This window comes from Neomonachus schauinslandi, chromosome 7 (genome assembly GCF_002201575.2).
Source record: "Neomonachus schauinslandi chromosome 7, ASM220157v2, whole genome shotgun sequence".
NCBI classification, from domain to species: domain Eukaryota; kingdom Metazoa; phylum Chordata; class Mammalia; order Carnivora; family Phocidae; genus Neomonachus; species Neomonachus schauinslandi.
The window spans coordinates 101,694,198-101,717,785 of NC_058409.1; the positions used below are offsets into that span (position 1 = coordinate 101,694,198).

The window sequence follows — 23,588 nt, forward strand, 5'->3', positions numbered from 1 at the left end:
GAAAGGAAAGGAAAGGAAAGGAAAGGAAAGGAAAGGAAAGGAAAGGAAAGGAAAGGAAAAAGATGAGATACCTTCCCAGGCATATTAGTCAGGAAAGGCTCAGTTACGCTGCCATAAAAAAATCTCTGGGACTTACAGAAACAAAAGATTATTTCACATTCATGTTCAATGTTCACTGTGGTTGGAGGGGTCTCTCCTCCACATGATCTTTGTGAAGAGTGGCAGGCTGAAGGAAACTCCATATGGGGGTCACCCACAGCTGTGGCACACTGAAGGGGATTTGATGAATTGCACATTTGTTCTTAAAGTTTTGCCTCTAAATAACACATATTACTGATGATTCCTCATTTATCGAAGTGAACCGCAGGGTCGCATCTAAATGCAGAAGAACCAGAATACTCTACTCTTACTATGCACCTGGAAGAAGGAAAGCCATAATTTTGGTGAACATCTTTATGGCTACCATTTTAGAAATAAAGAAGAAAAGAAAACAGAACAGACATGCCCCCTCCACAAACTGTCAAAAAGACAGTGTCTCACCGTCAACATGACTCAAATCCCCAATCAATGAAAAAATATCTGTCATCTATACAATAAAATCTTAACACATTAAGTTGCTGCAGGTAAAGTTTCCTGAATTTGTTTCTTCATCTGCATACAAGAGTATTTCAAGAATGGGAAGGAGGTATAAATGAATTAAAATAAATTAGGGCTGGGATGAAGTTTCTGGAAATGCACTGTGGGCCAGCTACATGGGGAGACACATTTATGCCTTTTGTGGATTTTTTCAGACTCTTTCCGTTCTTTATGACATAACTATACTGGTCAATAGTCTTTCTAAAATAATTTGATAGTAGGAAATTTATAGCCTGACCAGACAGAAAAGTTCATTTTCACCTAAACTGCTAATAGCAGTAATTATTTAATGAGTCACTCTAAAAAGAGACCCTGAACCTCTAAAACTTAGCCTTTTTGGGAAATGTCCGATGTCTGGAATATGTTTAAGCAAACTTCATTTGTTTTTTATTTGGGTACAATCATTTGCTTAGATACATATTTTTAAACTTTTGGTATATTACTAGCAGCAAAGTGTTTCAAGTGGGGGAAAACTCAGACTAGCTCAGAATGTCCCCTGAATTAAAAAATAGAGTTTTGTACTTTCCAGAATAATAAGCATTTTTATAGTCTTTCTTTAAATCTTTCTTGGTAAAAAGCTACAAAGCAGGAAGAAAGGGTGAGAGTCAAAGCCTGCTGATTTACTGTTTAATTATATCTTTCCCCCCTGCCCCTTAAAATTTTATAACAGAGCAGGGTTAACATTAACACCCCAACCACAATAAACTAAACATATTTTATTACATATTTTATGTCCAAGATGAAAATGAAGATATAATAATGAGATAATTTTATACAGAGGTATGGTGAATTCTATGTGACTAGGGGTAACTCAGTTTTGTGTTCTGTGCCTTAGTTTTTAAAATTATCATTAATAATTATATGAATAGCCAACTTTTACCGAGTATTGATTGTAGTACAAGGACTTATATCAAGTACCTCGCGCATTTTTTCCTCATTTAATACAGCAAACCTACTTCTAAAAATGAGGAAATTGAGGATGAAGCGACTTGACCAAGGTCATCTAGCCCATTAGTAGTGGAACACTCTTTTGGGATAAATCATCGTGGTTAACATTTCAATCAAGGTATCTGATAAGTGCAGTGTTTTTCTAGCCCAACTCTCTTGGAGAAGAAAAAAATTATGTTGGCTGTGGTTCATTTATTCATAAATATATGAATGTCCGCTCTGTCCCTGGTCCTGTCTTAAAGCCTGTGGATATAGAGCTGAATAAGTCTGCAAGGCAGAGTTTAAGAAAAGAGATTAAGAAAAATCAGACAGACTTGGGTTGGGCTCTGCAATGCAACCTTAGACAGGAACTCTCTAGCCCCACTTGCAAACTGGGGAATTATATTGATGTTTACTCCATGGTTTTGCTGGGAAAATTAAGCGAGATAATAAGGTGCTTAGCATAGCACATTGCATAGGATGCTCCAAAGAGTGCGTTCAGTTAATATCAGGTTTTATTGTTATTATCGTTGCTAATACGCAAAAAATACTCACTGTAGTTGAGCTCCCTGATTAGGGAGGGGAAAGAGACATCTGAACAAGATTTCCTGTCTAATGTGATATGAGCACCGGGGAAATCAGGGAAAGGCACGAATGACTGCCTAGACCGGGTTTGGAAAGGTTTCATGAAAGAGGTGAACTTTTGTGTTGGGGATTTAAAAGGGAGTGGAATTTCTCTAGGTGGAGGAGGGTGTAGGCATTCCGGTCATGTACAAAGGTGCTCAGCAAGGTATGTCTGGGGAATCTCAAGGCTCCAGCCAAGTGAAACGTTCTAGTGAGGGAAAGAGGAATGGTGAAAGCGAATGGAAAACCTTCCAGTACTGGGAATCTGGGGGCCTGGACCAGGAAAGGCTCCGCCTTGGGTGGCAGCGATGGGAGCGAGGCTGGGGGATCGCGAGGTGTCGCTGTGGCTCCACGTAAGGCAAGATTCAGGCGTCCGGGGGTTACGGCACGCCGGGGGCAGCCACCGAGGGTGGGGTAGGGCTGTGTCGGTGGGTTTGGCACCGTCTTCATACAGCCACCAAATAATGACGGTGATAGAGTAGTAAAAACATAAGCAAATAACCCGGAAGCGGTCTCTTGTAGGACACACGGCATCAATAATCAGAAACTGTCCGCGAGGAACAATTAAGAGCTCGGAACTGCCGGGCAGGGATCATTGCGAGCGCAGTCCGCGTAATTTGTGGGCCCCAGCGGGAACCTGCCTCGCCTGCCCGGAGCCGAGCTGGGCGCTAACCCACGGCCTCCGGGCCAGTCCCGCGCCCGGTAGGCGGCTCCCCGCTACCCGCAGGCCGAAGGAGCAGCAGTTTCGACTCCTGCCTTGGGGTGCGCGGTCCGCATTCCTCCCTGTGCCGTTCCTTTGACGGGACCTGAGATTTTCAGGTGCACACATGGACCAACGAACCACGTGTAAGCTCAGGCTCATACACAAGTGTACGATGCTCTTGGTGGCCAGCAATGACCTTGAAGGGTCAAACGGTGCGTAAATATCTAATGGGCTATGCTTCAAAGAAAATACAAGTGTGAACTTTTTGTGACCCAGGCATCTCGAGCTCCTCTGCAAAACTTCCCCTTTCTTCTCCTACTTTCCCCTCAGCAAAGAGGCCTATGTCTCCCTCTCTTCGCCTCCAAATCCCCGAAGGCCTCAGTTTCTTCCTTTTGAGTTTGCACTACTGAAGAGATACTAATTTCTTTTCTTTCCTTTCTTTTTTTTTTTTTTTTAAATATTTTATTTATTTATTTGACACGGAGAGAGAGACAGCGAGAGAGGGAACACAAGCAGGGGGAGTGGGAGAGGGAAAAGCAGGCTTCCCGCTGAGCAGAGAGCCCGTTATGGGGCTCGATTCCAGGACCCCGGGATCATGACCCGAGCCGAAGGCAGACGCTGAACGACTCAGCCACCCAGGCGCCCCGAGATACTAATTTCTAAACAGCGGGATGCTCCCTTCTCGCATCCTGGAGCCTCTTCCCGCAGCAGGAGCGAGGGCCCTTCGCTGATCAGACTCCAAGCAAGGAGGGTTGGAGGACTGTGGGGGAAGGGCCAAGGGTGGGGTATGGGTCGCGCCCCAGGACAGCCTAGGATTGGGAGAGCCTTTCCGGCTGTGTCTCCAACTGTATTCTCCCAGCTCAGAGTAATTTTAGTTTTTAGCTGTCATTGGTCATGCCAAGGCCATATGGTCTTCCTCTGTTAAAGTGCATCCGCAGGTGTACAGATTTCTGCCCTCTGATGGGCGTCGCAGGCATCCCCGAAAAGTCTTGTTTAGTCTATATCAAGGAGGCGACCCTGCAGGCGCCGGGAGCTCTAAGACTTCGGCTAGGACTGGGAGAAGCGGCTGCCTGGAGGTCACATAGCAAGCGCGGCAGAGCCAGGGCTGGCGTTAGCACCACCCTCGCGCTCCCCGGCTGGGACTGCCGGGAAAGACGCGTGTTGGTATCTGCCCCCGGGGATGCGCATCCAGCCCACGCATTAGAACTTTCCGAACCGTTTTCCCCTCCTCTCTCCCTTCTGCTGCCTGCCGTAGGTCAGCAACTTGAGCCCCTGCTCCTTTGTCAGCCGGGATGCCCAGGGGCTCGAGAGCCCTGAGCGGAAGGCGGGGCAGCAAGGCAAACTCCAGAGATAATGCGCCGCGGCTGGGTGGGTGGTTTGGACCTCACGCTAGGGGCACCGACGGGAAATTTGGGCTGGGCGACTTTTTTCGCAGTGAGGCGGGGGACAAGTTGTTTCATTTCAATCGCAAGCCGGCAGTTTCCTCACCTGTAAAATGGGGGCGATCTTACCTGCCTTCTTTGTCTTGTGGGAATTCAGTGAGTTTATGCCCGTAATGCCTTCAACAAATGGTATCTATTATTATCTGGGGACCGCCCCAGGGGAAACCCGAGCGAGTCCGCAGGCTCGATCCGGGAAAGGTTTGTTTAAGCCTCTTGCCCCAAGCTCTTGTCCTAGCTGTCTGCGGGTGTCTTTGTCCCTCTCTAGGCCTCAGTTTCCCTGCCTGTACTATGGGGAGACGCGCGTTCCCAGGGCCTGGAAATGTCAGACTGGGCGAGCAAACCCCGCCGCCTCTGCAGCACTGGGGTGTGTGTGTGTCTGAAAGAGGCATCAGGGTCAGAAGGAATGTCCCCCTTCCCTTTACCGCTTGCCAGGGAAGGCTGAGAGCAAGGAGGTAGGACAGACGGATTTCCGGGGGCACCGTGGCCTGCTGCTCTCACACGTTCTCCGAGGGCTGCAGGTAAAGGTCGCCGAGGGGCAGCGGCAGGGTTTCGCGCGCGGGTGGCGGGGCCGCTCCCGCCGGCGTCTGGGTGCGGCTCGGGAGCCCGGGCAAGCTGCGCCCCGCTCGGGTCCTCACTCTCCCAGCGCCCCGCGCCTTCTCCTCCTGCGGGCAGCGCTTTGGCCCCTGCCCACCGCGGCCGCGACTCCGGGCCGCCAGACGACGCCTTCGGAGCGGCCGCCTGCGGAGGGACTTGGAGCCTTTGGCCTTCATCGCCCCATCTTTCCCTTTCCGTCTTCCTGGCACCGAAGGAGGCGTCTTTTCTTCAGCCTCACTCTCAAGAGTCTGTGACTAGCCGCCAAAGGAAGGGGGCATTTCCCCGGGCAGGCGGCCCTTCTGGGGGCGCGTCTTCCGAAGGGAAACGTAGACGGAGGGAATTTTCTAAGTGACAAGTCCCAAGTCTGGCCTCCTGGGGGCGGACGAGCCGAGAAGATTCTCTTTCCCCGGGACGTCCCGCTAGTTCTAGTTCGGCTGTATTTATCTCGTTTCTGCTCTTTTTTGGGCGGGAGGAGGGACGCCATGTGTTCCCACCTGCGCCTCCCGGAAGTTACTGAGGCAACTGATGCCCTTCGGGAAAGGGAAATGATTTCCCTGTGACTTAAGAGGGTCGGGATAGCCAAGAGTGAGAAGGTTTCAAAGTTCGGGGTGGAGGGTGTCTTGCTCACCGGGTCTGAGCTTCCTCCAACGCTAGGAGACCCTGAGGCCTGGGTAGCCCTGTCTACTGTTTGGAGCAATGAAGAGGGAGGGAGTGGACGCTAACCCTTACTTCGGAAGAAACTCCGAGAAGCTCAGCGGGACACTTAATTCAAGGGGAAATATCAATCTTTTCCAATTGCTTCATCCACATATAAATGCATCTTGCTGTATATTTTTCTTATGCACAGGTTCCCCCCCCCCCCCACTTTTTTCCTCCCTAATTCTGCAGGTCTGGACAAGGTCTGGAAATCTGCATTACCCCACTGGATTAGTCTGATGAGGGGGATTTGGGGATTACTATTATAAGCCACCCTAAAGTCATATCACAGATATTCTATAAAGCCTAGGCAATGCTATACATACAGTATTTTTCTTCACAGCAGAAGTGACTATAATATTAAAAAGATGAAGTTAGTCTCAGTACAACTTTACAGTACCCCTCCACACACATGCTTGGCCTTCTGGAGGTGTGATGCTAACCCCACATGAGGGAAGGTTGACAAGGGTTTAAGGAATTTTTCAAAGTTTAAAAATTACAATCGCTAGTTCAATATTCACCAGAGGAAATCCACAAAAACTTACTACTCTGCTGGCCTAGGTGTTGTTCCCAGTTTTCTATCATCCTTTCTGTCTCTTTTCTACCTTCTCTTTAGCTTCCTTCCTACTTAAACATTTATTACTGGGTGAGAAAGCCAGGTTGAAAGCACTAGGACATCCAGAAGAAAAGCTATGAATACACTCTGCTTGATTAAAAGAAAGTCACTCACCATCCCAGGTGAGGTTTCTGCTGCTTCTGCACAACCAAAGGGAATTAGTCTTATCAAAATATTCCTGCCCTCTTTTGTTTTTCCTCCTTCAGTGACCTGGCAGATGTGGAGATTGCCTCCCTCTTATCTAGTTTCTGGAGATTACCTACACTGGGGCAGGAATTGGGCTGCTGAAGTCTTCTTTCTCTGGGCCAATTTCCCTTTTGCAACAGGCAGCTCCAGTCCCCTCAACAAACACAACATTTGCAAAGGGCTTCTTGATTCTGCCTGACCTCCTAGAAATCCATCTGTTGTGTGCTTCACACTGATCCTGGTCTTCATAGTTGCTGTGTCTTTCCTTTCTCTGGCACCTGTGCTGCTTCCCTTTGGCAGTGATCTGATCCCCATCACAGTATGTGTTCCTCATCACTGGAGTATGTACTTCACCAGACTCAACTTGGAGTCCTGAATATAGTTCACTAGAGAGTAAAATGGAGGCTCAGGCAATTAAGGAGAGGGAGGCTTGAGTCTTTTACTATGGCTATCTGGGATTCATTGATAGAAGGGTAGCCTCTGCCTCCTGGTCCCCCTTGCTTGAAGGATCCCCTTAGAGAAGGCGGGGGATGGTCCAGGCAGGGGAAGGGATTGGCTCTGGGGACACTTTGGGCCTTGGAGGTTAAGCTTGGAGCTTCGGGAAGTTTTCAGCAGGCTCAGTTTCAATTGTGCATTTAAATTCTGTAGAGATGAAGAAGGTCCAACTCCCCCTTTCCTCTCCCCACAAACCTATAATCCTTCCAATCTCCCCACCAACATAACCATCCAGGTTATGTGTGCCAGGAACTCTGGTAGATGCTATGGGGATCCTGATGGTTCCAACATCTTTTCAGGAGTGTCTTGGTGGAGACTGGATTAATTATTAATTATTACCAGGGACAAAGTACTCAGCACATTAGTGGTCCAGATTAAATGGTATGGGAGCTGGACAGGCTTAATGCACAAAGATAAAGTAGTGTTTGAGGACAGTGGCCATGTATTCACAAGCCTGAGACAGTCTTTTTTTTTTTTCCCCTAGTTTAGGAATCAGGAAGTGGCTCTCACTTTCCTGCTCTGCCAAGAGCACAAAGCGTAATTCTTGCCTATCTCCATCCATTCAACATGGGCATGTGTACTGTTCCGTCACTGACCCCATGAGCTTCCTAAATCAAAGGGCCAAGAAAGGCCAGCAGAAAGGGGACCTGGACTTCTGGCAGAGAATTTCCCCTAAGGAGTCCTTGGCAGATTTGGCTGCAGTCAGGGAGTTCCTTTGAGGGCAATGAAACAGTTCACCATGTGCTTATTAGAGGTTACAACCTGCTAAAAAATGATGGGGCACATTACCCAGAAACTTCCAGCTATTTTCTTTGCCAGCCACAAGCATATATAAAGAAAGGTCTGAGATAGTAGACCATTTCTCCCTCCCTCTCTCCTACCCCCATCCCCCACCTTCTTAATTCAATCTCTCACTTTCTGGACAGCTGATAGGAGCAGAAGTTGGGGAGGGTTTGTTCAAGTCCCCACTTTAACAGAAAGAATGAGGAAGAGAGAAATCCTACATCAAATAACAAACTATCAGAGACGTTGTTGCTTTGGTAGTTACTCTAAAGAAAAAAACACTTTGGCGCAGGGTGAGGGGTTGGGAATTGAATCTGAATAAATTTTAAAATGCATCCCGATACAACTCCGTGACAGCATTCAGTCCACCGTCTACATATCCCGCGGATTATTCGAGATAGGTGAGCTCGTTGAGGATAGTGCCTAACACCGGCGGCCTCGAGACTAGCGTCTGAGCGAGAACCATTTCAGAAGCCAGACTACGGGCAGAGTCCGGGTCCCCCTACTCCCTGGGGGACCCACAGAGCCTCGCTTGCCGGGGCCCAGGATTCACCCATCTCTCCGGCGTGGAGAAAAGTACCCTCCGCGATCCCGCCCCAACCTCGAGCACCCATTTTTCCACCCCACCACCCCCTCCTCAAAGCGAAGAGGTGGGCACCTGGGACGCGCGTCCTGCTTTTTCTGCCCGGACTCTCCCGTCTCCTCCACTTTTGCCCCCGACGTCCCAGAACAGCAGAGCAGGACGCAGCATCAGCCCTGGGAGGGCGCAGCCAGTGCACCGCGAGCGCGCTCAGGGCGTGGCGAGGATGCTAAATGGACCGCAACGACCAGGATGCAGACCCCAGCTCAAATCCCTGAGAAAAATATCGCCCTTCCCTTCCGTCTGTTCCCCTCTCCAGCCCGGCTCTGCCCAGCTCAGCCCAGCTCTTCCCCAGCATAGACGCCGGTGTTCAGCGATCCTTCGCTCGCCACTTTGCGAGGAACTTTGGCTAGCTCCCCTGCGCCACCGGGAGAGGGATGTTAATGAGGGAGCGTGGCCCGGCGCTGCGAGCCAGCAGGCTCCTTGAGCCGCGATTGGCTGCAGCGAGGCGGAAGGATGACGTTATGCAAATGAAGGGGCAGGCCTGTGAGGCGCGAGCTCCGCCTCCTCCCTTTGGGGTTAGTGTGCCTGTGTTTAGCTCTGGGGAGAGTCAAACTGGATTCCATAGGGAAAGCCTGCAAATCACTTCTATTTTAGCAAGGAGAAAACAGAATCTCCATCCAGCAGGGTCCACTCCTCTCTCTTTCTCCCTCTCCTCTCTCTCTTTCTCTCTCTCTCTGTCTTTCCCTCCCCCCTTCCTCTTTCCCTCTCTCCCCCCTTCCCCCCACCCCACTCTCCCTCTCTGGTGTATCTGTCTACGGCAACCAGCGTCCTCCTCATCTATACGCACTGAAAGGAAAGAAACATCTTTGGTTGGGAGAGAAGGAGGAAAAAAAAAAAAAAAAAGAGAGAGGAAAAAACTTGCCTGGTTGTGGAAAATGACACTTGAAGTAGCAAAGCCGGCAGCGCGAGTTGAGTCTATTGTTTCTTAAATTGCCATCAGGGCTTTTTTTTTTTCTTCCTGCTTCTTCAAGTGAAGGGTACCTCTACAAAAGGAAACTCCAGCCCCTCCTGTCCTCCACCGGCCTGTGATCATTACAAAAAAAAAAAAAAAAAAAAAAAAAAAAAAGAAAAAAAAAAGCACCCAAACCAAAAATTAACCAACCAAACAACCCCCAACAGCCAAGCATACATCTCTATTTTTTTATTTTGGTCTTTTCGTTGGATTTTCCCTTCTTTTTTTTTTTCTCTCTTTTTTTTTTTCTGTTATTATCGCTCAGTTTTGAGCGAAGGTTTACATTTTTTAAAAATTTGCTTTCCAGCCCGCCTTGATCTTCTAGCACGAGTTCATCGTCTCAAAAAAAAAAAAAAAAAATCTCTGGCTGGCGTTTTTCTTTCCTTTTTTTTTTTTTTTTTCAATATTTTCAAGGGGGAGGAGATTTTCCACAAGAAAAGGTTGTTTTCATGTTTGGGATTCAGGAAAGCATCCAACGGAGTGGAAGCAGCATGAAGGAAGAGCCGCTGGGCAGCGGCATGAACGCGGTGCGGACGTGGATGCAGGGCGCCGGGGTGCTGGACGCCAACACGGCGGCGCAGAGGTGGGTACCGCTCGGGGACCGCGGCCGGGGAGGCGAGCCGCAAGCAGAAGAGCCGGGAAGCGGTGGCGGCGGCCGCTGCGGGGCCGGGCCGCGCTCGAGAGTCCGCCGCTCCGCTCGGCTCGCCTCCGGGGCTCCGCGCTCCCCGGCCGCGCTGCCTTGGTCGCCTGCGGCCGGAGAGAGCCGGGAGCTGCTTGCGAAGAGCCCACGCTTTGCCGGCACTTTCCCCTGCTTCGCCTGTGACTGTTTTCATTTCGTTTTAAGCCAGAAGAGGCGTCTCACCAGCACGATGTTGGATATCTGTGTTTTTATGTGATTGCTCTTTCTTTCCCGGCTGGCTGCCTTCTCTTTCTTTTTCTTACTTTCCTTCCTTACTTTTCTTTTCTTTTTTCTTTCTTTTCTTTCTCTCTTCTCTTTCCTTCCTTCCTTTCCTTCCCTTTTTCTTTTTTTCTTCCCTCCTTTCTAAACTTTTTTCCTTCTCTTCTTTCTTTTCCTCCCTTCCTCTTCTTTCTTTCCTTCCTCCTCCTTCCTTCTCCCTTCCTTCCTTTTTTCCTTTCTTCTTCCTTCTTTACTTCCTTTCCTTTTCTCTTTTCCTTTCCTTCCTTCCCTCTCTTCCCTCTTTCCGTTCTCCCTTTCTTCATTCTTTCCTTCCCCTTCTTTCTTCACTCCTCCCTCCTCTCTTCTCCTTCCCTTACCTCCTTTCTCTCGTCTTTTCTCTCTCCATATCTCCCCAGAACCTTCTCTTAATTCTCTAGTCTGGTTCTCCATCCCCCTCTCTCTAGCTTTCAGTTTTTCTTAGTCCACCGGTAGAACAGCAACTCCCAGCTTTAATTCTGACATCTCCTAAAAGTCTTCCCCACCCTCTGTCACCATGGTCCCTTAGAGCCCCTCTCCCACTCAGTTCCTGAGATGCTAGACTGTGTGGCCTGGAGGCACTGCCCTTGGAGATTGACGTGCGGGAACTTTTCTGGGCACTCTTATCACACTTTCCGGGGACTCCTGGTCCCAAGTGAGAAATGGTCTTTTTTTTTTTTTTTCCAGACCACCAGCTGGGCTTGGGGGAGTAGGAGATCTGACGGCCCCTAGCCCTATCGGACTCCGAGAGGGCGGAAGGGGAAAAAGGAAGATGACTAATTACCTCATCCTCATCTTCTCCGGGCAGGGGACAAGTGCCTGCAACACTGTTCCCATCCCCGCTGAGTACAAGGATGGGGGTGGTTAGTAGTGAGAGTGAGTTGGGTAACTGGGTTGGAAGCGAAAGAGTGTGTGTATGTGTGCGTGTGCGTGTGCGTGTGTGTGAGCGCGCCCTTGTGTTGGGCAGGTCGGGTTGTTAGTGGCCTCCCGGAGCCCCTGGCACCCGAGCCTCCAGTTCTCCCGCGGGCGCGCTCAGTCGGCTCCCCTGGTCCATAGGATTTCTGGAATGAGTGTGAGGATTTCTGTGGAGCAGCGAAACTTTGTCAGGACAGGTCTTTTAAAAACACCCCCAGTTCCCTGTTCCACAGCGACCACCCCTGACAGCTCTGAGTCCCCCACCCTCAGATCCTTTTTCTCACTTGCTTTATTTGGGGAGGGGGCATGCGGTTTCCCGAGACCGAGCGCCCGCGCTTGGCGGGGGCACTTGAGGTTTCCTGGAGGATGGCTTCGGCTTCAAGAAGCTGAGCCTGTTCCCCATCCATCCTCACCTGCCCTCGAAGCTGAGGCGGGAGATTCGTGGGGGTGGCGGGGACCAGTTCCCATGCTCCCCTCCCTCCAAGTTGTAAACGACCAGCTGTATTCCGCGAACGCGGGTTCACCGCATCCACCTCCACTTTTCTTCCTTCCCACGCAGCGCGTGTCAGGTCGGAGTAAATGCTTGCGGGGTTTTATCTCCTGCGCAAAACCCAAACAAAACTTCCCGGGCTCTTCCGCGAGTTCGGGGGGCGCGCCCTGTGCTCGGCGGATTGGACACGCGAGAGCACGCATGTCCCGCCGCCGGGTGGGCCCGGGGCGCCGGAGGGGGCGTGTAGGGCGCCCACTGGGTGTCCTGGGGGTAGAGGAGGTTGATGTTTGAGGGTTCTCGCGTGTGTAAGGGGTGACAAAGGGTCGCGCGTCGGTGTGCCGCTTAGCCGTCTAACTCTGCGTCTTTGGCCACAGCGGGGTGGGTCTGGCCCGGGCTCACTTTGAGAAGCAGCCGCCTTCCAATCTGCGGAAATCCAACTTCTTCCACTTCGTCCTGGCCCTCTACGACAGACAGGGCCAGCCCGTGGAGATCGAGAGGACAGCCTTTGTGGGGTTCGTGGAGAAGGAAAAAGTAAGTGGGCGCAGCGCCGCTGCCCCTCGCCCCCGACCGGGGAGCAGGCCCAGCCGCTTCGCGAGGCGCGCTCCTCGGCGAGGGCAAAGCATCCATAACACACTCCTGAGCGGGGTCCCCCAAACCACTTCCCGTCCTGGGCGAACCCGGGCTCCTCATCCTGAGGTTCTGCTCCAAAAAAGTTCGCGTGGAGCCGCAGAGCTGGAGAGAGGCGAGCCCGGCTTCGCACTCCAGAGTCAAGGGCGCCTGGGATGAACCCGCCCTCAACCGCGCGACCACGCGCGGCTCCTGCCTCTGCTGGCCCAGGCCCGAGCCCCCAGGCCCCACGGAATTTTCTGGAAGGGAAGAGGGAGCAGTAAGGGTCGGGAGGGCGGCAGAGGGATCACAGTTGGCCTCAATTTCTGCTGCTCCCGGGCCTGTCCGGTTTCCGGACGGGGGTCCCGTCTTCGGGAAAGTTGCCTCGAAGTCGGTCCACTCGCTCACGCCGACCTCTTTCCTGCGTCTCTTATGTCTTTGCGTCCTGCTGCAACCCAGGAAGCCAACAGCGAAAAGACCAATAACGGGATTCACTACCGGCTCCAGCTCCTCTACAGCAATGGTGAGGCTCCGATCGGGTCCGCGCCGGCACCCCGGGGCCCTGGGTGAGGCAGGGTGCATGGGAAGATACAGGTGGACCAGAGTCCTGAGCACGCAGAGTGGTCCACCGTCCTCGGGGTAACCCGGCCTCTCCTAAGTTTCGCCTGAGGAGGTTTCACCTGAGGAGGCCCCGAGTAGCCGGAAGGCGGCCGTAGCGGGCTGGAGCACACCTGGGACCAGGTGTGGAGCCCCGGCCCTCGCAGGGCCACTTTGTTTCTTCCTCCCATTCCGAAGGCCTGTTTTCGTGGCTCAGCCCCGACTCCAGGCCTTAAGTCCTTCGGGCTCAGGGTGCTAGAGCGGTCGTGGCCTTGCTGGGTCCCAGAGAGCGCGCTGAGGGGTTCCCTCCGAGAAAAGGGAGAGAAGCCAAGTGGGGGTCCTGCCACATTCTCAGCTGCCGTGCTTGGGGACTGGCCCCTCTCTGGACACTGGGGAGAGTGCGGGTGGTGGTGTCCTGTCTGTGCTTCTCCGGGACAGTAGGCATTGCACACGCCTTGGAGCCCCATTCTTTGTTTGTTTATTTGTTTTGCGGCAGATCCTCTCTCACTTACTTTTCCTTCGTTCCCCTATCCCCCTCCTCTCCACCCCAGGGATAAGGACGGAGCAAGATTTCTACGTGCGCCTCATTGACTCCATGACAAAACAAGTAAGTTTCTTAATTTCGCGCCGCGAGGTGACTCTAGGGCCTCGAAATTTGAGGGAGTCAAGAAGTTGGCTACTCCTTAGCGCGGGGTCTGGGACTCAAACTCTCAACACCAGGGCAGATCTAAGACCTCTCAGCGCAGCCTTCCAAGCGCGGAGACACACACTAGTGCCCACCGCGTGCGGGAGATGGCTCGAAGGCTCTTTTCTACCAAGGGAGACGCAGGCCTAGTGCATTAAGACTCCAGGGTGCTGAGTGGGGAGAGTAAGTGCTGAACTTCCTTTGACCCGGCCGAGGAGCCCCAGGGGCGCAAAAGGTGCCCAGGGACCGTGGCGTAGAGTGGGCTGAACTTGTGAAACCCGAACCCTCCGGGCCACTCCTGGGAGGTAGAGGGTAGGGAAGGGTGTGTGTGTGTTGGCCTGGGGGGTGGGGGGGGTGGGGCTAGGTATCTTACTCAGGAATGGAGAGATGAGCTGAGAGCGCAGATGACCCACTCCACAGATTTTTTAAAAAGGAGGTGGTGGTGGTAGTATTAAGAGGGAGCGACAATTGTTAGAGGATATTTTGCAAAAATCCTCCTGCTTTTGCCTCCAAGTTTGGCAAGAAGCCAGGCAGCATGAGTGAGCTTGTGGTCTTAAAGGTACATAGACGGCATTTTCTACAGCTCCCCAACACGCGGGTGTCAAGCAGCGTACATTAAGGTTGAGTTACGGTTTAAAAGATACAATTATGAGCCGAGTCAGAAAAGAGGCCTGACGTTTTAATGAGGCACAGGAGTCTTTTATTTTTTTTTAATTTTAAGAAAAAGTTTAGTTTCAGAATTAAGTAGCTGGTTAGGTAGTTGGAACACTTAGTAACAAAAAAGAAGCCAGCTTTATTGGGTGGGGGAAAGAAATTAGAACAAAGAGCAAAGTTATGCATTGTGTACTAACCACCAGTTTAGTAAGAGGAATAAAACTTATTTGCTTGATTACAATTTTAAGATAGTTCCTTCAAAATAAGGAGGGTGATCGTCTTTCATACATACTGACTTGGAAATTTTCAAATTAGGGTATACATGCATATTTAAAAAGTATTTTTAGATAAGCGTGGCTTAAATATGTTCTACAAAATGCACATTCATAAGTTGTTAGAAGTTTTAAAATCTATTCAGTAAGAACCTTTCAATAATAGCTAATTTTGATTGTTAGTCTCATATTTCATTGTGAACCAAGTAGAAAACCTGAGGGTATGAAATGTAGTTTTAAAAATAATAAATAAATACCTACTGAAGACTATTTCAAGTTAAATGCTTAAAATATTTGACTTTCTTGAAGATTTATTTCTTGGTTGATTGGTCAGAGTAAATTCACATTTATACTTTCAGTCTTGGTCTTATTTTCTTTATTACTCATTTTGATTATTACATAGGATAATTCCCTTTCATTTGGACACATTGTATTTTGTTAAAAATTTTTTTTCCCCTGCCATGCAGAAACACAAAAGCCTGATTTCAGTACCATTCTTTTTTATTATATCAAAACAAAAATGTCTTAAGTGGAGTTTTATTTTAAAAAATTGTCTTTGATACCCTAGATATCTTTTCCTGCCATTCTCATCAGAGGAAAGAAAAGAGGGAAAGGGGAGGGCAAAAGTATGAACTATAATACATATTCCGTATGTATTTATTAGAAATTGCTTTTTAAAAGATAAAAATCCCCACAAACCAGCCTGTAAGGCCTGTATACTTGTGCAACATTGGCCACTTAAATATTAAATTATAGGCAGCACTATGAAACAAACAATTGTGAGGAGTGCAAAATTAGGACATGTCTGAAATGATTAACTGCTTCCAAAACTTTTAGACCCCTTCAACAAAAAGTGCCACCAAGAACTGATTTTCCCATTATGAAATGAATTGACTTTACACAGTCTCATATGATGGAGGAATAATTTTGATTTTTATAAAGCAATACATTCAAATATCATTTATTAACAAGGTCATAGAGCTTAAGAACAACTATAGCTTATGGCATTCTTCGACTGCATGGTATTATAAATTCTGTCAGTTGGAGGTGGGGGACTAGAACAAGATACAGTTTATTTGTAATAATAACAGGTATGAGAAAGTCATTTGCCATGATGTGACATCTTACTGAAAGTTAAAATTATAAATGTATGCAATTATATGTTTTGGTGGGGAGTGACGTAAAAAAAGATTTAAATAACTATCTGAATTTATTCCAAAAATATCAAGAGAAAGGGATTTTTTTTTTTTTGAGGCCTACCTGTTTGTTTTCATAATAATTGTCTATTGCCTTCTGTGTAGGTTTCACTTTGAAACGCAATCCCTGCCCATTATCTGTTTGTTTGTTTGTTGATTATGTGCTGTAAGAGTTTGGGAAGAGGTTAGCTTCTTGTAGACACAGTGAATACAATAGTCTTCAGAAAGCAGATCAGTGTGAAGAAGCATAACTTTTCCTGGCTGTGACATAATTATTATACTTTCGTCTTAATGAGTAAAACAATGGATTCTCATCTAACTTGAAATTATTCTATGATAATTAACTACCAAGTCTGATTTAAAATTTCTTAAATTTTTTATTTTTGTTAAATATGCAGTGACCCCTTCAATCAGAAGTAAGACTTGACATAAGCTGACTGATTAAATGTTACAATTTTTTTCCCCCTGTAAAATTCTTCCAGATAGACTCAGGATTTTGATATTTAGAGTACAGAATGGGATAATTCCAGTGATGTGACCCATTCTAATCACATCCTAAATTTTGGATGGAATACCTAGTCACAGTTCAAGTGTCTTCTCTTAGCTGCTTGTTTGTAACATTTTTCATATCAGAGAAGCAGCTTTATGGGTGTGATGTCTTATCTTTGACTCAGAAGTTGGGGTTAAAACTCAAAGGGAATCATTTTTATAATTCAAAAAGTACCAAATCCAAAACTACCTGTGCACTCTACATTTTCATAGAATGTTCCTAACTTGGGTGGAGTTAGCAGCATTGAAATCAAACAGAAATGTACTCAATCAACCAAGATGTATTGATATGACACAGTATTTCACACCTTTTCAAAGTGTCTCATTACACTATTTTGGGTAATGACTCTTAATTTTGGACTCAACCAAGAAAGAGAAGTTTTATTACAAGTCAATGTGTAAGGATCTGAGCCCCCTTATCCCTATGCCTCTCTCATAAAACACAAAGGATATGATGATATTTAAAAAATTCATCCACCAACTAGAAAATGAGAGGCTTGCTTTTGGGAAGGGTTGTTCAAAACCAAGTTTAGCTGGACTAAAAATAGGTTGTTTTTGTGTCATTGCTGTTTTTGGTATTCCATTAGTGAGCATGCAGAAAGGCCTGTAGGATCCAGAAGGTTATGGCTGTTGCATTCAGAAACAACATCTACAGCCGAAGCTCAAATGAACCCAGTGGGGGAGGTCTGATGTTTAATGTGCCTCATCTCAGACTTTCACGTAGTATTTGAAATATGATTATGTTATGTGATTGCTTCGGTGAGTTAACATTAAGTAGTTTAAAAAAAAAAGCCTTTAACTTATCTTCCCTCCTACCATCTTGCTTTAAAAAAAGTGACATTTTTATAATTCAAAGAGTACCAAATTCCATAAAGTTATCAAAAACAAAATACTCCTGCCCACAGACAGAAGGTCTTTTTTGGAAAGGGAAAAATAACAGTCACATAATCCTTGTCATGTATGGGTTTGAAGGTAGGTGATGTGGTAAGGGGACCCTGAAAAGGTCTTAGCATAGTGGGTGGGAAGTCCAAAGTACAATGATCAGAAATGCTGTCCTCTTTCTCTTACAAGCTAATCTTCTTTATGTATTTGTTTTGATGTTCCCGGTACTTTAAGTTATTGATGCAAGCGCATTTCTTCCTATTGATTGTTTCATTATATCCTGCCACAGCCACGTAGATTTGATTAACAACCCTTTCAGTTCATGGTTCTTCATTGGTAGATAAACACATTTTTAGTATATCAGTAAGTTCCAAAGGAATTCACTAGGGCCAGCAGAGAGGTTCTTTCATACATTTGGAGAAACAAACAAACAAAAAAGGCAAGTTTATAGTCAGGAGCCACATTTCAGCAGCTTTCTCTCTCCTTTGGTAACATGTCAAAAATGCAGGTGATTTAAATTTCCTTGCACATAGAGGAATGAAGAAGTTTGGAATTTTTATGCATGATCAGGACCCGTGTTTGGGAAAATGTAAACTCATCACAGTGGAAAATGTGTTGTTTGGAGTCTGGGGGTGAAAACAAAGCTGATGGTTTTGGAGAGATTGCCGGAGCCAGATGGCCTAGTACTTCCCCAGTCTGGCGGTCCAACTGCTCCCTCCTGGATAATATACAGCCATTTGTTCAGGGATATTTACGCTAGAGCTGTTTCCATGTGAATGTTTGAACAGCATTAAAAACGAACATATTAGTAGTGATGCATTTATCGAACGCATATGACTACACCAATAGTCTGTTCTTCTGTCTTGACTTATATTGCTGAGAGGAATGAAGGAGTGTTTGGATGTTGGTGAATTGTTTATATAGTTGTTGAGCAAAAATGATTTGGTTTCAGTGAGTACTTAAAGCATGTAAGCATTTGGAATCAAACTAATAGAAATAAATGATAGCACCTACCTTGAAGCTCTTTTGTGACAATTAAATGAATTCATACATGTAAGATGCTTAGAATAGTGACTGGCACATATTAAGTGCTTAATAAATTAGCTGCTTTTATTATTTTATTATTATTATTATTATCCCATCTGGTCACAAAGCCAGCTGTATCTACTAATATAGATGTAAATGTTATCGTATGAGTGAAATATCTCTTACTACTGTTAGAAAAGGAAATATAATGTGGGATTGTTAGAGTGATTCAGTTTTTATCTTAGTGCTTGAATAATATAAGGGAATTTATTTCTTTGAGACATTAAAAATGTAGTCTAAAGCTAACTGCTTTCGATCCACATTCTCTTTTTATTCAGGGCTGTGATGTAACTGAACAGTGTACTGAATATGATATCATTCCTTTGCAACTTTCCTAATTCAGTTCTGAAAACAGGTCTTCTTAGCTGCTAAGCTGAAATTACATCTTTATAATTTGTTCACCAGTAGCCCAGCTGCTAATTGAAGCAAAATAATTTTTTATTTTATCCCACTATTAACGTTGGATTGCTGTTTGACACAATTGTTTATGAAATGTCAGATTTGTTGTGTTTTCTTTGGCACAGGTTAATTTTTAACTAGGGCTCCTTCACCTACTAGAAATTTCTGGGATCACATAAGCTAGCACTTTTTTTTTTTTAATGACAAGCAATATAACTTGATGACCGAATGCAATGATTAATATTCTAGTACATTGATATTGTAGGTGTTCATATTATTTTTTGATTCATTCCAATTCTTGGTAATTTGCTACCAAAGGCTTGTTGACAGTCTGTGTTTAGAGGACATTTTACTTCTGGTTGAAGGAGGTACTTTGTACATTCGTGAACTTATTCTTGAAGATGATAAATTAGGTTTGGCCTTTATTTTGTATGCAGAAAAAAAGTAACATTCTCAAGGTTACTGCTTTTACTTAAGTGGAAAATTAGGAGTTTTTGTTAGTGACGGATAACCCATTTCTCTTTCCTTTCTCTTTCTTTCCCTCTTTTTTCTTTTCTTTTTCCTTCCCTCCCTCCCTCCCTCCCTTCCTTCTTTCCTTCCTTCCAATGATGATGAAAAGTTTCCTATTGTTTGGTTGTAAACCAAAAAAGACTTCTAATGAAAACATTTGTTCCTAAAACCCTTTTGGATTTTGAAGAACCAAAGTCAAAACTATTTTCCTTGCCCTCTTTATTTTGGCATAGAACACAAAGAGTTAAAACTATTAGAAGAGTAAACAAAGAAAAGCCGTGCTCAATTCTCTGTATTTCCTTTGGCATCCTATTGAAGTGTGATCTTGGTGCGTGTTCACTGTGTATTTTTCGTTTTTTTTCTGTGTGGTCTTTATCCATAGTAAGTTTCAATTAACTTTTAAGACTCAGTGATATTTTAGAAAAGCAAGGATGAACCACACTTCACAAGATGCCATCTAAAACAGTGGCATCAAGGCAGATTTTCTCTATTGATTGATTTATTCTTTTTCAAAGACCCCGGTATAGGTGGATTTATATTTGGGCATTTGAAATGGATGGCATTTTATTCTCTCACAGTTAAACTTCAGGTACTGCTGTTGCATAAGGATGTGCAAGTTTAAGAATTCCTATTTTTTTCCTCATTTTTGTTAGTTATAAAAAATTATTCTGGGGCGCCTGGGTGGCTCAGTCGTTAGGCGTCTGCCTTCGGCTCAGGTCATGATCTCAGGGTCCTGGGATCGAGTCCCGCATCGGGCTCCCTGCTCCTTGGGAGCCTGCTTCTCCCTCTGCCTCTCTCTCTCTCTGTCTCTAATGAATAAATAAATAAAATCTTAAAAAAAAATTATTCTGGAAAAAACAATCTGAAAATTAATGGAGTGTTAAAAATACTTTGATATTTTCTTTCTGCTTATGAGGAGAGGACATTAAGGAAAGGGGGGCTAGTATATCAGGAAACTAAATCTGCTCCACATAGGTCAAGTTTTGACAACTTCTTTATCAATTTCACCAGGTTTTTAAAGTTGAGATGAAGTTAGGGCTGTTTATTCTTTTAGCTTTCTTCCTGCACAAGTATTCCTGCCACCTTCAGGGATTTACTTGCCATTGGCAGAATTGTTTTCTGCTTCATATTGTATTTTTATTTCTTAGGTCAAAACCCGAACTTGCTTTGCCATCAATTCATTTATTTAATAATATATTTTATATGTTTTCTCTCCCCCTCCTGTCCATGTCTGTAACAGGCCTCTGGTCCTTACTCCTGATAAACACATTGATTTATTTAAACCACTGTTGTCTTTGTCGCTCGCATAGCAGACTACCTTCCTCACCGTGAACAGACACATGATTTACTATGGAGTATGAAAATAAGCCTTCTTCTTGGTGTTCCATTGTCTGGGCCCTAAACCAGCTGTCTATTAAAATGGTTTCACTTAAAAGAGTCAATGCTGTTTATATGCTTCTGTGATCTCCCAGCTGATCCAGTCTCAGCGAGCTTTACTCACACCCCACGGAGGCACATATTTAAATTAGTAAGAAAAGCAGAAACTTCTAAGTTGGTATTAGAAGATCCCTTTCCTTTTAGGCTTAAAGTCTGGGTTTGCTGAACTGTGAACCCATCTTGACATATGTATGAAATGTAGACGGTAAAGAATTGATATGTGGCTATCGGTTGTGTAGGTGTGTAAGCTGGAGGGAGACCTTGGTGACATTTTTAAAAAGTCTGTCTTATTGTGGACACTCTGCTTCAGAGATATTCAGCAAAATAACTTTATCATATTTTCCCATTTTGGATCTCATTGGAATGTTGATTTCTTGGCCTATATCTTTTATGTGATACTGTGTGTGTGTGTGTGTGTGTTAAGAAGGCTTTTCAGTAACAAATACTGCATAGGTGAGGTTGGAAGTAGATCTTCCTGTGACTGAGGTCCACTCTATAACTGATTCTGTTACACTGAGGTTCTAGCTTACTATACTTCCAGGATTTTAGTTCTACTTCATAGGAGAGTGAAAAGACTCCCTGTTTCTCTTGCTTTCATTTCAGAAGTCACAGAAGTAGCCCTTCTTTCTCTGTGTTTATGTGCTAAAAAATATTGTTCTGTTGAGGCCTCAAAAAGAGGGACAGCAGAAACTTTATGCTTCCACTCCTCTCTGGAATTCTTAACTATTTCTGAGCAAATCCAAACTCATGCTTTTATTTCTCTATGCTTGATTTAGAGAAGGATTCTCCAATTTGACTGCTGCCAGAAGTGAAGTGGCAGTTTGGCATTTGGTAAAGAGATGTATCACAGAGGCCCTGCGCCTTCCACGAAAGATGTTCAGTCACTAAAGATAAAAACATGGGATTGCTGGGCATCCCTGGATCATCTACTGTTAGGGGAGTTGTGAGCATATCTGCATTGTGGCATGACTTTCACTGAATATCATCACAGATCCACTGATTTTGGTGGAACCAGCAGCCTCAACAAAAATAATATCATCTAGAAAGAATCAAAGTGAGAAGGTCTGATGTAACTGATACACATTCCTCTTTAAAAAAAAACACAATTTTTTTTTTACAGGAAGGAAAACCCTACCAATATCTGTGAATATATTTACCAAGTTACTTGTATTAGCTTAGCATGACAAAAACTGAAGTTGAAACAGAGGTTATCAGTGATATTAAGAGAACATCCAAAACATGTAAAACATGTAGTGATAAATAGGATTTCACAAAAATGCATGCTTAGAATGTTTTAGCACCATATTTAAGACCTAATCAGTTATTTACAGTGTTTCTTTGATTTCAGCAGTGATTGCAGTAAATAAAGCAGGCAGATATAATTTTCGGTTTTCAAAATGTTTTCGATTTACTCAACACATTTTCTTGAATAAAGCAACTTCTCGGGTATTTCAAAAGGTCTTTTAAGAATACAGGAAAGAATCATCAGTGTAGGCTAAAACTAGTGGATGAAAATGTTAGGGATAATATGATATTACTATAATGTAGATTATCTCTCCATAAGATAGTTATGAGTTACATAAAGTGAAGTAGTAACGTTACAGTGGGGAAATCGGGGTGATGATCTCTGGTGGACGGCAGACAGCACCTTAACCAAATGGTCAGAGTTTACTGCCAGTAATGGACCTAGTTGACAGTGTGATTTGATACACTGAGAAGAACTCAGAATCACATCTGTGGTATTCCAGCCCTGAAATGTGTAACTTTAATCTAAGTCTGAGGAGACATCAGATAATCCCAAACTGAGGATATTCTGCAAAAGAACTGGCTTGTATTTTTTAATAATGTCAATATCATGAACTACAGACTCAGAAATGTTCTGTATTAAGGGAGACATGATGACTGAATGCAATGATTGGTACTGGAGTTTTAAAATTTTTATTTACTTATTTATTTATTTATTTATTTTGCTGTGAAGGACATTATTGAGTAATTGGTGAATTTCAATAAAGTCTGTAGATTAGATTATTATATTGTATAATCAGTGCTAATTTTCTAATTCGGATAATTGTCCTGTGGTTATGGAAGAGAATTCTTTGTTTTAAGGAAATATATGCTGAAGTATTTAGGGTATGTCGGCAGTTTACTTATGAATGGTTCAGGAAAAAAATAGAAAAGAATAAGCAGATTTAGTAAAGTATAAACATTTGAGGAATCTGGTTAAAGAGTATCTTATAATTCTTTATATATTCTTGCAACTTTCTTGTAAGTCTAAAATTATGTCAAAATAAAACATTAAAAAATACAAGGTTATGGTAGGCTAACCATAAAAAAAATGGTTTTGAGGGGCCAATGATAGAGAAAGGTTTTCTCCTTAGACAAGTACTTTACACCATGTTTTTATTTGTTGCAACTTTTGTTCTGTAATGGAATTAATTGTCATACCCAGAGCCTGCTCTAGGGTCTGCACACACTGTGTTGTAAGCTGTCTCGATCCTTTACAGGTTCTAAAAGTCCCAGGTTTATAAACAAAGCACATTAGAGCCAACTACAAGTTAGTTACTGCAGCATCTCTGTGTACTAAATAAGGATAGTCTCTGGTTAATGTAAATAGTTTTGTTGCCAAGAAATTGAGAGTTATCTGAATGTGTGAAAGTAATTTTATTAGTAACTTGAAGCTGTGTTTGTATTATGCAGTGATACAGTGTTAAATTAGTTAAAATATATCCTGAGGTAGAGCATTGCTCTACCAATAGCTGTGTTTTCCTTTGGCCCAGTATTAACGTGTAGGTCTTCTAGGAAGCTGCCATCTCAGGGAAACTTCAGGGTGATTTTAAGCAAAATGTTTGTATGCTCATTACTGAAAACAGACAAAGACATATTGGCTGATGAGGTGGTTTAGAGTCCAAATTTTGGGAGTCAGATGTAATTCTTCTCAGTTTAGGGAGATAACTCTATGGCTTAAGCCCACACACACAGCATATGCCGACGCGTATTACTGTTTGGGTGGGTGTACACCCTGGAGAGCACATGTTTTCAGCCTGTAGGTGGGAAGAAGGATTTTCCCTGATTGATGAAT

At 45.0% G+C, this 23,588-nt stretch overlaps 1 protein-coding gene across 13 annotated transcripts in view; it reads left to right on the top strand.

Moving 5' to 3' along the window:
• The first annotated feature begins 9,692 nt into the window (after nucleotides 1-9,692).
• EBF1 (EBF transcription factor 1) overlaps nucleotides 9,693-23,588 on the top strand; it is a 394,047-nt gene continuing 380,151 nt past the window's right edge. For 12 of the 13 annotated variants that reach the window (XM_021697789.1, XM_044916873.1, XM_044916874.1 and 9 more), the window contains exons 1-4: nucleotides 9,729-9,880; nucleotides 12,011-12,167; nucleotides 12,702-12,765; nucleotides 13,391-13,446. In XM_021697789.1, coding sequence (XP_021553464.1) covers nucleotides 9,747-9,880; nucleotides 12,011-12,167; nucleotides 12,702-12,765; nucleotides 13,391-13,446 — 411 coding nt within the window. In that variant the 5' untranslated portion in view covers nucleotides 9,729-9,746. Of the gene's footprint in view, nucleotides 9,881-12,010; nucleotides 12,168-12,701; nucleotides 12,766-13,390; nucleotides 13,447-23,588 lie in introns of all 13 variants that reach the window. The other variant, XM_021697812.1, reaches the window with a different exon arrangement.